The 16,616-nt window shown below is 34.2% G+C and overlaps 1 protein-coding gene across 15 annotated transcripts; it reads left to right on the top strand.

Moving 5' to 3' along the window:
• Positions 1-7,139: 7,139 nt before the first annotated feature.
• LOC132611456 (uncharacterized) lies at positions 7,140-13,033 on the top strand. 15 transcript variants are annotated; one of them, XR_009571660.1, is made up of 4 exons: positions 7,140-7,287; positions 8,325-10,457; positions 11,191-11,307; positions 12,560-13,033. XR_009571660.1 is itself a non-coding variant. In XM_060325886.1 (4 exons), the coding sequence occupies exons 2-4, from the start codon at positions 10,046-10,048 to the stop codon at positions 11,206-11,208; spliced, it is 342 nt and encodes a 113-aa protein (XP_060181869.1). In that variant the 5' UTR covers positions 7,152-7,287; positions 9,862-10,045; the 3' UTR covers positions 11,209-13,033. The 15 variants fall into 15 exon arrangements, 1 of the variants encoding a protein (XP_060181869.1); XR_009571661.1 differs by having other exon boundaries at positions 11,381-13,033; XR_009571662.1 differs by having other exon boundaries at positions 11,368-13,033.
• Positions 13,034-16,616: the final 3,583 nt, after the last annotated feature.

The raw sequence follows: 16,616 nt of genomic DNA, 5'->3' as shown, positions 1-16,616 counted from the left end.
CACTGGAAAATCGAGCTTATCAACGCTTCGAAGGACGGTCCGTCGGCTGATCGACAGAACGTCGATTCTTCATTTCTGGCCAATTTTTCCTTTGTTCTTTGCTTTTTGCTTTTGGGCCATTGTTTTCCTAAAACACAACAAAACATATTAACGAGAACCAGACTTACTTGAAAAAAACCAGAATTCATAGTAAAAAGGCGCTGAATGTGCCACAAATCCGCGGCACATCAGTAAACATCTAAACCCCAATATAATAAGTTTGAGTACATCCGATCCGAACCAACCACCACGGTGGAATCATCACAATCTGATCATCACAACACAATCACCACAATCCAGTCATCACAACATCTCACTCAAGTCACAATGCAATGTAGTGCAATAATGGTATGAATGTGATGTCATGCCATGCAAAGGAGGTGTACACATGTACTCCGGACGGAAATATCGACGTCTCGGTAGCACAACCCAGCGTAACTCGCGAAGTCTAAGTGCTACCCATCCCGGATCTTTGCCCAACAGACAGACGGGACCCTAGCTAATTTCTCATGGGGGGAGTCTCACCGGCACCACGCTGGAGGACCCGCAGAGTCCGTGCACTAACAACGATTCCAGAATAACATCGAAATTAGCCATGCAACAACGATGCCCGAATATAACCATCAGGCATCGGCCTCCTCACAATCACTAAAAAAAGTCTGTCAAATATCAATTTCACAAATCAACGATTCCGGAATTGAACCTCGGACATCGGCCTCCTCACAATCGCTTAAGTAAAAGAGTTTATCAAGTGTCAGTTTCACATCAACAACGATTCCGGAATGGATCTTCGGACATCGGCCTTTTCACAATCACTCAAGTAAAAGAGTTTATCAAATATTAGTTCCACTCAATCAACGATACGAGATCATCACCGGATACCGGTCATGCATGATAAATATGAGGAATGCGTGCAATGCATATATCAATCATCAACAAGCAAGCTTAATATCACAAGTACCTCAATGGGGTACGCCAACAATGCATCACATTACAATACCAACAGTGGGTATGCCAACATATATAAATCAAGTACCAACAACGGGTACGCCAATAATGTATCACTAATCTCAAGTACCAACAGTGGGTACACCAATAATATATCAAAGTTCAAATACCTACAACGGGTATGTCAATCCTATTCAAATCAAGACAACAAGCGACATTCGTTATCTACCAACTACACATGGCAGCAAGCCAACACATTTGAACAATCAAACACATATAGCGGGGTGGCTAATCCCAACACATATCAGGGCCCAACCTAAGGCAATATCCATCCCAATTTCACACCCGAAGGTTCACATGCTGTCTCCGACATCATAATCTAAATATGTGATTCACTATACGAAGTCTCACCAAAGGTAAACCATAACCTACCTGGATTTCCGAACCGCAACACCAACAAGTCACTCTTTCACCTTACCCTTCCTCTGAAGCTCAGAACCAAAATAGTCTAAGCATAATCGAACTTTATATTAGAAATCATGAAGAATGATACTAATATTGGTATGATATCAATTAGGTCCATTTTAACCCTAGAAATCGGGAAAACGGGCCCACAAGGGCGATTCGGAGGCAAAATACCAAATTAAGTCCTAGATGATCATAATTCAGCCATTAATTATTGATTTAACTCAAGAATTGGTCTAAATCTGATTTCAAGGGTAAGCCCCTAAATTGGGTATGAACCCTAATTCTCCAAATTCGAAATTGAACGTTAAAAGTGAAAGATATATGATTACTAAGCTTAGATTCATCAAGTTTTATCATCAACATCATCAATTTATCCTATAGGACCCTAAGGGAAAATCTCCCAAAACCCTTCTTCAAATTCCATCTCTAAGGGATTGTAAAACGGAAGGGGAATTCTAAGATGATTGTGATTAAGGAAGAGTAAAGGATTGGACAAAGTTTTACCTCCAAGAGTCTCCTCAATTTGTCTCCAAGAATAGCTTTCCCAAGCTCCAATATCGAGATATGATATAATGAGGGTCTAAGACTTATTTAAGACACACTAAATGAAATATCATTGCCCGTGACCGCCACGGTGGAGGGAGTGCCGCTACAGCGGTGCGGCTACGGCGGCTGGGACACCGCTGCAGCCTATTTCACTTGTGACTGCCCCAGTGGCCATCACACCGCCATGGCGGTGCCGCCGTTGCGGGCACCAGACACCAGATTTCCATAAATTTTCTAAGTCTCAATCGAAAATTCGGCTTATTCTGGAGGCCATCTGCTCACAACCCGACCACCTAAACCCATACAAAAATACGCTGCGAACGCACTCGTGATCTCGAAATTTTCAACGAAGGTCTCGTTGACCGAGTCAACCACCGGTACCTACTTTCCATTTCCCATCCAAAGTCCCGAGATGCACCAAAATGCATTAGGAATCGAACCAATCATAAATACATGTTCTAAACAATCATCCGGACCTCTCGGAGTGGACGAAACTCCGGAAAAGTTCCGTTTATCCAAAAGTCAACCTCGGATCAAAAGTGAGTCAATTAATGCTCGGAAGTGGCGAAAGTGCCAAAAGAGCTATAACGACCAAACGGGTCATTACATTTCATAAACTAGTCGGTCAGTTATGTCAATACTCAGAGTTGTGTATCCATCTTTGGCTCTGTTTACTATATTTTCTCATTCACGTTTTATACAAGTACTTTATTAAATATTATGATGTCTCATGTTCTATTAAGGCTCATCATGTTTCATGTTATGCCCCATGATGATTCAGCAAGCCATATGGTTCGCTCGGTCACATGCAGTAAGACACCGAGTACCGTGTTACGTCCAGGCTATGGTTCGGGGCATGACATCCCCGTAGAGCCAAATTGTATCACCCATAAAAGAAAAGAGATTACAAAATTCCAAAAACCTTAGCTTTGAGGCATACTCACTACTCCAATACATATAGTTTGTCAAAGTATATATTATATAATGATGTTGAATGTTTAATTCGGAAGAACCCTTCAATATCTGCAAATTAAATTTTGTAACTCATGACATAAAGTTAGTACCTGAAATTATAATTACTATGTTAAAACATGTCCAGCCATGTTGAGGAAAGAAAAGGGAGCGTCTGATCTAGTCAGTTACTTTTAAAAGGGAGGAATAAATATTTTTAGCTATATAAATTGAGTGATCAATGAAAGGAAAGAATGTCAAAAAAAAAGAGAAAAAAGATAAACAGGTATGGAGGTCATAGAGAGGTGCTACATCACCTTGTCTATGCCTAGCTTTATATTATATATAGATGTTTTAAGAGGCGAGGTGTAATTAATAAAATTAAGAGAGTGATTTTTTGGCTTTTTAATACATAATAACACATTATATTTAAAATGAGAAAAAATTAAAAAAAAAAAAGAGAAAAAAGATAAATAGCAATCTAGGCCATAGAGAGGTGCTACATTACCTTCTCTATGCGTAACTTTAATATATATATGTTAGTTTAATTTTTTTTTTTTACCATACTAAAAGATTAATTTATTCTCATTTTTCACGATTTCTTCAACAAACAATGATGGTGAAAACAAAAATTAAGTGCAATTGAAGGGCTTGAAGTGTGTACATTGGAAAAAAGAAGATGATTTATAGTGTTAGAGGTATGAAAACTTAACGAATCTTATGGTAGCCGGAGACGGATACAGAGTGTTGGTATCAGGTCCATAGGCCCATTTGAATTCAGTATTTTTCATGCGGAGTAAGAATCTATGTGTAAAATTTCATAAAAGTTGTAACAAATAGTAAATGTATATGAACCCGCAACTTTAAAAATAAAATGGATCAAATATTAAAATTTTGATTTTATAAAACTTAAATTCTGAATCCGCTTCATTGTAGCACCTAAGAATTAATTAAGTGCATTGAAGGGGTTACTCGTATACTTTGGTTTGTAGTCCTATCACCCATTGCACAACACTTAGATGTGTTGCATGAAACTATGAATGGCTTTGAGCTCAAAGATGCAATAACTAAAGATGTTAAAAATTGAGCTCAAAGACTCGAACACCATGTCACCAATATTTTTTACCATCTCTTGGACGTGATTTGTTCGGCCAATTTGCACAAATAATTGGGGAAATGATCTCTCATACTCACTTATATGAATTATAACATTTTCAAAATAAATATTTCGAATAATTCTTTTGGCCGCCTGAGTACAACAACATCGATATACCCAGTGTAATCAGGGGCGGACCTACATGGTGTGTGTGTGGGGGGGGGGGGGGGGGGGGGGGGCATGTGCCACCGTTAACTTCGGGAAAAATTCTGTATATATGTGTATATACCTTGAAGATCTGGGATATATTTTAAAAGGACTCCTCCAACATATCTGTTAAAGTGGGTCAGTTGGTCAGCATGCCCCTTACTCCTTGAGTGCCAGCGTGCGACCCAAGTTCGAGTCCAGACTGCAACATTTTTTATAAGCTGATAGTTAAAAAAAAAAGGAACAAAACGTGTTGCTGGCAGGTTTCGAACAGGGAACCTTAACGTGTATAACTTGACACCAAACCACCAGGCCAGCGAGCGAGCTCTAAAATATTATGACATTTCATTTATATTTGTTTTACATATGTTCTATGGGTGTTTCACAAAATTTTCAAATGATGCGGTGTTGCAGGACATAGTGATTAGAGACAACCAGGATTTGAAGTCGATGCTTCGACTAACGTGCATCTTACTTTGATGGTGTCCCCATCGTCTTAAAATTCTGGGTCCGCCTCCGAGTGTAATTCTACAAGTGGTGTGTCTGAGTGGTGTGTATGCAGATCTTATCCCTACCTTGTGAGGGTAGAGAGATCGTTTTCAATAAACCCTCGGCTCAAGTAAAGCATATCAAATCAGATACGAAAAGGAAATACAATAAGTGAAGAAGCCATGTTGGAAATAATGGAGAAAAAACAGTAACAACAATAAATGATACAATAAGCAAAGAAAACAATAGGTAATATAAAGTCGAAGAATAAGATAGCATGAGGGTACTAATACTAATACTGATAAAGGGAACTAGACACTTACTAACCTTCTTCCTAATAAGTATTTCCGTTAATTTCTCATAGTGATTTGGTTAGATTTCCCAATTGGCCCGTTTGAACGGCGGGAAGCCCAGACCTAGCCAGTTTGGTGTCCATTGTCCAATTTTACATGGGTCATTGCACTTATGCTCCATTTTGTGCTAGTCTTTAATTTTTGTCTCTCGTAATAAATATTTCTTTAGCTTCAATTTATGTAAGCTTATTTGACTGGTGTAAAATGAGGGACATATATTTTGTGTGACTATAAATCATTGCATAAATGTAAATTGTTTTCAAATATGAAAATAGGTCATTCTTTTTGTTACAGATTAAAAAGGAAATAGATTAACTTAAATTGAAATGGAGAGAGTAACTTTTTTTGCGGGGCATAATTTTTATATTTTTACATCATAATATTCCATAAATTATGCCCCACATAAATCAAAAAGGAAAATTTACTTGTCATAGCTATCTCTAAGACTTATTTATGAATAATAACTACCTTATTTTTTATTTAATTTTTGTAGCTTTATTTTTTCAAAATTACATTTCATAACTGGTCCAATAACTTTTGAAATACATGTACCTCTCTATTCTCCCTCACTACATATTTAAGATTTATCATCTTCTCCAAACCCTAAAAAAAAATCTCTCTCCTCTCTCCCCTTCCCCTCACTGCCGCCTCTCTCCCTCCCTTTCTATATCTCCGACTTCTCTTCTCCTTCAGTCAAATTTCGTGAGGCAACTGCGCGTTAAAGCTCGTAGAAACTGTAGCAACGTCGTCGTTGCACAAGTTGTTGCTGCTTCCCAGTCGAATAACAATCATGACTTTACTCCGGCTGCTGCTAAAGCCGTCGATGCCACCGCCATTGCTCCTGTTGTTAATGATGATGAGGTGGCAGCGACGATGGTGGAACGACCCCAAATCTGAGAATACACTCAGATCTGAAAAAGAGGGAGAAGTGGGTTTTACCGGAGCCACCACTACCACCACCACTATTACTACCATCTCCATCTCCAAACTCGTAAAAAACCCTTAAGGTTCTAGTTCTTCAGATCTGAACTCCATATGCATCATGTATTAATGGTTTTTGGTGGTGGTTCGGTATGGTTTTTGGAGTGGAGGAGGACAGTGGTGGATCGAAGAAAGGCGGTGGAGGAAGGAGGAGGTTTTTTTCCAGTTTGTTGTGGTGGTTCGGTAGGGTTTTTGGAGTGAAGCAGGATGATGGATCGGAAGAAAGGCGGCGGAAGAAGGAGGAGGGTTTTTCCAGTTGTTGTGGTGATTTGGTAGGGTTTGTGATTGTGGTGTTTTAGTATATTTCTGTGTATTTCGCTATATTTCAATGTACCGTTTCAATATATTTCAGTATATTTCAGTGTACTGTTTCAGTATATTTCGCTATATTTCAATGTATTTCTAATTTACGAAACAACTTCTAATACATTTCATTGTATCCATTGTATATACGCATACTACAATTTTATATTTCTTAAACAATCAACCATATTTCATTGTATTCCAGTGTATATTTTTCTGTATTTGGAAGTATTTCTAAAAGTTTGGAATGGAGTAATTTGGAGAGAGAAACATGGGTTGTTATGGAACTTCAGCCGTTATGCGTGATACATGTTTGATATAATTTGACTTACCATTTAAAATGAAAGAAGAGAATATGTTCCATAAATACAGCCTATTTTTACTCTGCCAAATTTTGTATTTTCTTGTATTTCAAAAACGCGAAATATAACCGAATACAAAAAAAATCAGCAAAAAACTTTTGAATGGAGTGATTTTGATAGAGAGACATTAGCTGTAATGGAACCTCACGAGGTTTGCGTTAATCAAGGAACCATTAATACAAATTATCATATAATTTGAAAAAGATTTTTATTGCCATAAATATAACTTTTTTTTATTCAACAGCCACGCTGTATTTTGCTGTATTTAAAAAACGCGAGATACAACTGAAATACAGCCAAAAGCAGCTACGAATTGTAAATCTTCAATTTATAGCTATAACTTGTTAGAAACTGTTAAAAGGTAGTTATTTGTATAAGTTTTATCATAAAAAAAACTTATGCTCCGTAGACATAAAGGCGAAAAATTGAAGACCAGCCCATTTGAAGTACAAAGTGCAAATTTTTTCACTTTATATAAGCCCGAAATAGGCGTTCAGTTCTTTAGTTCTTCCCCCTCTTTCCCTCCGGCGAGGCAAATCGAGTTGTAAGTAAGGAAACCCTAATCTCTTTTCCAATTTTAATTTTTTCGTTCTTAGTATTAAAGTTATTAATTTCAATGCCATTTACCAAATCACTATTGTCATCCAAATAGTGAATGAAATTAATCGATTTAAGATATATTGCTGTGTCAGATAAATCCATGTTTAACATCACACCTAACTAACAAAAACAATTTTTGACTACCTAGATTATTATTATTATCAGCATAATGTACATTAGTTCTTGTGGACATGTGACATTTTGAGAATCTCTAAGTTTTGATGAATTAGTGAATTGATACATATAATCGACCTCAACTAGTTTGGAATCAAGGGGTAGTTGATGTTGCAGACAATTACACCCTCCGTTTCAATCTGTTTGTCTGGTTTTGACTTGACACGGAGTTTAAGAAAGTAAATTTTTTTTTTGAATCTTGTGGTCTTAAATTAAAGATATGTTGAACGTACCAAAATGTCCTTTAATCTTGTGGTCTTAAACATGATATGGAAAGTTGGAAACAAATAGTTACTAAAAAGAGGAAAGATACATTCTTTTTGAAACGGATTAAAAAGGAAAGACAAACAAATTGAAACAGAGGGAGTAAGAGCTTTGTAGTAGAATGTACTACATGTTGGGTGCCATAATCTGTGCAAATGTTACCATGCGCTGTGGAAAATGGTTTATCTTCATATAGAGGAGGGAATGCAGTTTAAATTGCTGGTTAGAATGATTTGAAGCACTTATTTTTGTTATGGTATTAATATTATCTAAAAAAAGGAATTGACTTTTTTTTTTTTGGTTGCAAATTCCTGAATTAAACCGGTGGAAATTTCACTAGATGAAATGTTATGGCGACTTGACAGAGTCACAACTTTGATTGTTCTGTTGTTGACTTGTTGCAATATAGTCTCAATATCTCTAAGTGCTATTGTTCTATTTCATTTTTTCTTTGTTTGTTATGGTATTCTTTTTAGTTGGTTGGCATCTTGTGTTTGTGCTTTGTGACTTTAGGCAAGCTGTTAATTTATCTTCTTTTTGAAGGTCTTTTCATCTCTGGGTTATTAGCTGCATAGTTATGATGGATCTTGATCTCAACAAGTTCGGAAGAGATAGGAGCTTTTGAGGGTTTTAAACTTCGTACAGTATTTGCTCCTAGATTGATTTTTCCCCTTTGCTTCAATTATGTTATACTTTTATCAGATCAAATGAAAGTAAACGGTCAGTAGGCTCTTTATTACATAGTGGAGCATTTTAGTTTCTGATAGCATATCTGACATTTATTGGTCTTTCCCATTGAAAGATTGAGAACTTTGTTATTCCTTGGAATTTCTGGTTTTGATGATGATGATGATGATGATTCAGAAGGTCATTGAAACTAGAATTTTAGAGAAAATCTTGCTTGGTGCAAGATCAAAGTTTCTGCGTCAGGAGACTTACTTGTCGTCAAGATATATTTTGAATGATTAACTTGTGGTTAATATATAAGGCTGGCCCTTCATTTAAAATTGCATGGGTCACACTCATAGGGATCCATTATTTTATGTACTTAAAAAGGAATTTATCTACTTCTACTGTTTTCTTGCATATATCGTCCAGCAAACATTTCTATTGCCAATTTTATCTGAAGTAACCATCTTTTCTTCCAGCGAAATATGTTTAGGACCTATATATGATATCCTGCTTTGTCCGGGATGCTCTATGTTTCTTGTACGTTTTTTACTTTAAGTTTCACCCTTGCTATCTCCCTATTTCCCTCCCTGAAAAATGGGAAACTCATTTATATACATTTAAAGTGCAGACTTTGATCTGGTAATACCTTTCAGAGCTGTGGGTTATTGGGTTGATGTTTTTTTTTTTTCTTAATCTGAAATCATTTTCATAAAAGTAGAAAGTGTACGTTCTTTAACTTTTACCCACCACCTATGGTGCAAAAAACTCCTTTTTGATCGAGAAAAAAAATTCCATTTTTGATTGTTCATGCTACTATATTCACTGTCTATCAGAGCTTCACGATGACAAGGATAGCTCGTGAGGTTTAAAGCAGTGATAGATCAAATTTGGAGCTTCATGATGCTTCTGATCTTAAATAGATCAGTTGATGAAAGTCTTAAGATGCCTGCCTCTGACATGTATGACTGCTTAATTTTAATAGATGTTGGTTTGCTAGTGGTAGAATGTTGAGTCATTGATGAGACTTTCCTGGCATTTCTGTTTTTTTTTTCCACAATTTCTGTCAAATCCTAATATAGAAAGAGTTATTTAAATATTTGACACAAATTATAAGTACTCACTTTTGGCATACTTAAAAGGACCAAAACTGCTCAAGAGTATATTTAAGGGGCTATTTTTGACCTACACCCAAACATAAGTGACCATTTTTTTCATTTTCTCGTTCCTAGTGAGTTCATTACCTTAGATGTTATGTCGTTTGATACTTTTTATTGGCAGGATTTGAAAAATATGAAATGCTCTTGAAATTTTGCTTCAATGTTAGCTTTGCGAATGCTTATATATATCTCTATTGGATATTCTTTATCTGAAATGGGGATTTCCATCATCTGTTGTTTTGTGTCTTCAGGGCCTAGAGAACTTGGTGGTTCAGTTGATCTTCTAGACCATTAGGAAACATCTCGATCTTTTTTGTAAGAGGTCATTACCTCCCTCTATATCTGAGACACGATACCTTAGGAATGTGGTGGGGGACACAAAAATAAGGAAAGGTGAAGGAATGGAACTCGATAAGCTGTCCAAAAGCTCCTCCTATGTGGGACATAGACGTGTACCTTTGCATCCTTTTGGCTTGGGTCTTCTTACGGATGCTTTTAAGCTCAGAGATCCTTGTTGTGCTCTCTTACTGTTTTGGGAGTGCTAACTCAAGGCTTGGTTAGCTATACTACTATAGTTTTGTCATAAAATTTCCTGAGTAACTTATCGTTGTGTTAATGATAGGCAGACATCGGATTACCTTCAGGTGCATCAAATTTGAAGAATGAATATAAGGAAAAGAAGCATAAGAAGCATAAGAAGCACAAACACAAAGATAGGTCGAGGAAACAGGATCCTAGCATTTGCATTGACAAAGATCGTATGTCAAGCAGGGATAACAATAAGGAGAAAAATGGGAGTAAGGCGCAGAATTATGGTCCAGATTTGTTTATGAGACAACAAGTAAAGGTAAAACATAATTCAGGCTTCTTTTTGCGATATTGGTAGATCCAAGGTTAAAATTTGGCTTCAACTTTCTGTAGCAATTTTGAATGGCTTAAGTGGTTGTACTTGGCTTTCAGACTGAAGTTTATGCTTCTTGCCATGATCTAGTTGCTTCATATCTTTTCCATGATCAAATTCGAAGATTTCATCAAATATTTTCAATGGAGCACTTTCAGCATAAAAATGTGCAAGTGTTGTAGATGTTTTGCAGTTAGTGGTACAGATGGTTGATATATTTGTTGCAAAATTCTGCTCTGGCATTTTTAGGTTAATAAAGTTTATCCTTTATGAATCAGATAGCTTACAGAAATATTTGTAGAGCTTAGATTTGTATTGAAGCCAAGTTGATATGTTTTTATTATTACCTCTAGTAACCTGGTAATTATTGAGCAAATTATCTTGAATCTTTAAATAGAAAGTTCTCAGTAATGTGTGGTAACATAGGTAAGTAGCCATTTGGTTCCTTAGGTGGGGAAGCTCTGCTTCATTATTTTCTTTTCTGGCACATGAATAAAGCTTGAAAATTTTCTAAACTCATGACATATAAGCTCGAAGATTGTAAAAGAATTGAAGATTTTTGAAATGGTAGAAAATTGCCTTTTGTCATCATTATTTTAAGTCAAAATAGCGGGGATGATGATCATACATGTATTTGTTAAGTGGGTTTGCTTTATTTTATTTTTATTTTTTGGTGTAGGCATTCAGACAATCATGAGTGTACATAGTGTTATCAGTTATGACATCACAGATCTGTTCAAGGGATTAGCAAAGAGCATTCAAATGAATCCACATTACAATCCATTGCATATAACAGGTTTGGATTTTGTATTAGTCACTTCAGTTTTGATGAATCTCGTTTAAGATATTGCCTTAGTTATCAATTTCAGTTCATATTTCTGTCGCCAAACTCGGGGGTTTGGTGATCACGCCCAGCTTACAACCTGACGGAGTCGTTTGGCACCTCGATGTGGACTCATCACATCCTGGGGTTGAAGAAGGTCCCAAGGGTTCGGTTGTTCTTCTTATTCTTCTTCTTTCTTAGTTGAGGTTCCCCTTCTCCGGCAGCAAGTTCAATGGTTTCTAAGCTGGACGACATTCAAAGGTGCTTGGTCACAACTCACAACAAATATAGCTTGGCTTTGAGTCCAGAGTCAATCCTATAGAGAGCGTTGGACTAGTTCTACTAACAAAACATATGCATATACCCAAAAAAAACTGAACAATACATGTGCAAAAAAGCCAAATATCACTACCCCACGCTTAGACTTTTGTTCGTCTTCGGGCAAAGAACCTAACTGACCTAACATGTTCTATATAGGATTCAAGTTCAATTTCTTTCTTTGCTTCTGTTCATCTATTCCACTCACCAAGACTCAACAATTTCAAGATCGCAACCTATAAGCACTTTCATGAATAGCTATTGCACAGGAGCTGGGTTTACCCTGTGCGCACCTGAAGGATAGCGGCTACGGGTTCCCATGTCATAAAAAAAAAAAAGAAAAAAAAAAAAAAGAATGACGCAAGACTAATTTGCATGCACAAGCTATTGTTTCATGGTTCCACTATGTGTGTGTTTATAATTTTCAACAATGCAAGAAATAAAGCTGACTACCTGAGCAACAATAATCTATTATCATCACTTAAATACTTAAAACTTCAACTTCTCTTATCAACCTCAAGGATCAACAGCTGGGTAATTTTACTAATCAAGAAAACATTTAGTTCATTTTTCACAACATTTGGGAGATTAGATTTCTAGGAGTTCAAGTGATTCACATCAATTTCAATTGAATTGCTTTAAATGCAAGTGAATCACCTCGACTAATACTAGGCTCCGTTTTGAGTTTCAAACAAGAGGCTTTCTTCTCCCCTGGACGAGCATTGGAACATATATCCCTATCCATTCTTTCACATTTTTGTACTTGTTTCACTTCTTTTTTCTGTGTCTTGAATTGTTACCCTCCTTGTCACAGGCCTCATACATCCGTGTTATTATCTTTTTCCCTTATTGTTTTTCTTCTTTTTAATAACTGAATCATGCTCATCCTCTTTAACTCACTTTTCAGAGGCAGCTCACAATCATCTGGTACCATAGGATTCAACATTAGTGCTCAGGCTTTACTAGTGGAAACCATTGTTTTAAGCAAGTGCATTTGAATTAAAATCAAGAATCATATTGTTCACTACTCTCTCATACAGTTGTTTGTCTCTGATAGAAGTAGAAACAAAAATCTAATGCAGTATAGAATAAGTATCGTCATCCATGAATATCCACAAAATAAAAATTACTCCCCACCCCGCATTTAATTGAGTGCATTGTCCGCAATATATTAAGGGGTTTGGTTAGCCACAAGTTATGCAGGGATTAAAATTGCACAGATCCGTAAGCAGAGATTAATAGTGTGGGGATTATTTCTTTTTGGATGTTTAGTTTGATTAGTTTTAGTGTACGTGCGTTGCACGTGTGTAGTGAATTTGTAATTGACGTTCAAATAAATGCAATATTTATTTAAGTGATGAAATAAATGTTATTACATTGACGCGATGTTTGAAATTTTATATCTTCTGAACTTGCAAAGATAATTGGTTGTATAATATTTAGAAGAGAACATATTTAATTATATGAGAACCAATATATTATGTTGTATCTGAACTGACATCTCTTTATAAACGATATTATTGATATATATTTTCTTTTATTGCTTTGGCTACTTTATCTATCAAAATTTGTTTGGATTCATATTGATCTAAGCCCAAAACCCAAAACCCAATATATCGATTAAAGGAAAAAAAGAAGAAGCCCAAAACCCATTCTTTACCACATTAAGATCAATTAAAGATTAATAAAAAATTGTGTACAAGCGGATTAAATTATGCAAGCTTTACAATAGATGTAACATTCATTTAAATGGCAAAAAAAAAAAAAAAATGTTACATATTACATGCAATTGTTGAAAAAGGTAGTTGTCTTTTGAATCCGCTAAGATAAATAATAAAGTCAAGTTAGTTATATAATATTTGTGATTATAGATATTTTGTTGAATGAAATAATAAAATTCGGTATCTCTTTTACTGAAATAACTAAGTTACAAAAATAAATAAATTAATTAGACGTCAAAAGTAAGAGTCTCCAAATCTTTCACCACCACGAAAGGAAGTGATTGGATAGATGAAATCTTGCCACCCTTGATTAGGGGTTTAAGTCTTAAAAATTGAAAAAAATTCTTGTAAGAATTGCTTCCTCATAATAGACCCTGCACGACGCGAAAATGTTCTACAAATAAATAGCATCAGTTTTAGACTTTCAGTTATATACGTTTCATCCCGTTGAGATAACATAGAAATAAGATGTTCTCTTATATATTTTTACTAGTGTCATTTGGCTCATGCTAAGCTCGGGTCCAAACTGACATTAAAATTTTAATTTATAGATATCTTTTAAATTTTTCTGCTTTTGCTGCTTTGTTTTTGTAACATTAATTTGATACTTCAAAAGACTTTTAAAATATTAAAGTACAAAAACGTACCTGAAAATTAAAAGAAAGTATTTTTCTTAGTTTATATATTAGATTTTTTTTTTTTTTAAAATCAAACATATGAAAGCTCTTCTAATTTCCATTACACTTAAATTTTGGAGATTAAAGTCTTTGATGATCCAAATTGAGTTTTCATATGTTAAATTAATTTCATTTGTTTCTTTGAATTGAATCCATATTGGCTAACTTATTTTTTATCAAAGATATTACAGTATTCAATGTATGTCAAATATATTTGATGCGCAAATATTGTTGCATGATGAAATCAATAAAGTTAACTTACAAATAAATATAAATAATTAAAAGCCTTGATATTACAAGAATTTTTTGTAGATTCTTTCAAATTAAATCAGAAAAAAATACTGAAAAGTCAATAGAATTAACTGTTCTGACTTTAAGATTTCTTTTGCCTTCCAAAAGATGCATGTTAAAAAATAACATTTTTTTACATTTTCTTATTTAATAAACCATTTTATGAAATCTGCATTGTAATAACTTTTTCAAGTTAAACGTAACTATTTTATCCTAAACTATATAAAATATTGATTATCCGATATTTTGCAAAATATTTTAATATTTAAGACAAAAGTAAAAAATATAATTTTTGCAATTGTCTAGTATAAATACTTTTTGAAAATCAAATTATCTTTTCTTTAACTACATTATTTTTCAAACATTTTCAGAATATGTTCAACTAATGTTTAATAGTTACTCTTTTAATATAGTAAATAACTTTTATTTTAATAGAGTACGCACATAAAATTTATTAATTAACTATTGTACTTCGGAATTCATTTTTTCGATTGAGACGGAGGGACTGTAATTTACATTTTTGAAGTATTTAACAATGATATAAGTAATTTATATTTATTTTCTTAATTTAAAACTTAATCCAAACTTAAGTGAAATCCTTATAAATTATTTATATTCGTCAGCATGTACGAACAAATTAAAAAGAAATTACTAAATGGACCAATAAAAAATTAAAACAGCAAATAACATTAATAAATAATAAATAGTATTATAAGAATAATATTTTTCAATAATTAAGCCTATATTAATATAGAATTGAATGACATGATAACTCTTTATGTGTCTATACTAAATTCTTCAAGAAAAACATAATTTGAAACAAGTTTAATAATATTTCTACATAAAAGATTAAAAAATGTATGAGTATGCTTTGAGGGGCCTCTATAACCTTTTTCATAATCATCATTTTTAGGGGCATGAAAAAAGTCGTCAAAGTTTTCAAAATTTATCAAAATATGTGAAGATTCACAAAGCCATTAAAATTTTAATTAGGGGTAAAAAGAGTCAAAAACAAATTGACGTGAAGACTACAAAAAATGGGTATTCTCCCTTATATATAGTAGTAAAAGTTAAGTAATGAAAAGTAGACAATAAAATTAAAACATAAATTTGACCTTAAAAAATAAATTTGGGACCTAGAAATAATTACTTGAAAAGTTTAACATTAAATTGGAAATACCTTTTGATTGTCCCTTATAGATAGTAGTAATTTCACCTGACATCTTTCTAAATAGAATGGTGAACTTAGGGAAATTTAACTATTTCTTTAAAAGAAAAAGAAGAAGAAGAAGAAGACCAGAAATTTGACTATTACTTTTAGTAAATACCTTTCACCAAACTTTGAGTATTTTTCTCTTAGTAATTTATTAAAGGAAAGCATTATATTTTCCTAATATCTCATGTGTGCAAGAACAATTGAGAAAAAAGTCAATTATTGAATAAAAATGCAATAAGATATGCAAAATGTAAACAATTGATAATATCAATATATTTAATAAGGTTACTAACCTAGACGATCAAGAGCAGAGAGAGGCATTAGAACTGGGAAAAATAAAAAATAAAAAATAAAAAGTAACAATAATTTAATACTCGAATCGCCTACCGCAGTTCCAACTGATAAATTTGTAAAATCTAAACAATTGATAATATCAATATATTGAATAAGCATTGTTTTAAAAGGCAGTGTCAGGACTCGCCCCGGGGCTCGCCTCGGGGCAGGGCAGTGGCAAAACGCCCTGAGGCTAACGTGCGGGGCTTAGTTCCTATGAGGTTTACGCCCTAAGCGCCCAACCGTACGCCCTAAACACGCCTAACGCCCAACGCCCAGGGCTCGCCTAACAGTTCTTACACAAATTATATTTTAAATTCCTTAATTAAAATCATTCACCCTCATAATTGTTTAACAAAATAATGATACTTAATAGTTTTTCATCTATAGAAATAGAAGATTGGGTGTAACTCATATAATAAGTCGTAGTATTGGATATTTACTATTTGAGAACGTCGTGAGGGTGAATATCACTTATTTTTAAAAAAAAACAAACAGCAAATTGTACATTTTCATTTGTCATTGGTCATAAGTCCTATGTATCAGAATTATCATATAATTTTATTTTTTATTCGTGAAAAAGTTATGTTTTAATTGTAATATTGTTAAATTTTATTGATTATTTGCTTATAGGGTGATAAAATGAATAGTATGATAGTAATAGTGTTTTAAGAAACTGTGTTTTTTTCCGTGTTTGAAAGTTAAAATGTTAGAATTGTTTTGCAT

Source organism: Lycium barbarum, chromosome 9 (genome assembly GCF_019175385.1).
Source record: "Lycium barbarum isolate Lr01 chromosome 9, ASM1917538v2, whole genome shotgun sequence".
In the NCBI taxonomy this organism is placed as follows: domain Eukaryota; kingdom Viridiplantae; phylum Streptophyta; class Magnoliopsida; order Solanales; family Solanaceae; genus Lycium; species Lycium barbarum.
This window is presented reverse-complemented; position numbering and strand designations above follow the sequence as displayed.

Bases quoted from the DNA above. Each gene is read 5' to 3' on its own strand.
- LOC132611456 (XM_060325886.1), top strand. From the start codon at position 10,046: ATGTGGGACATAGACGTGTACCTTTGCATCCTTTTGGCTTGGGTCTTC. The intron at 10,167-10,254 runs GTTAGCTATACT...GATTACCTTCAG, and splicing joins GAGTGCTAACTCAAGGCTTG to GTGCATCAAATTTGAAGAAT.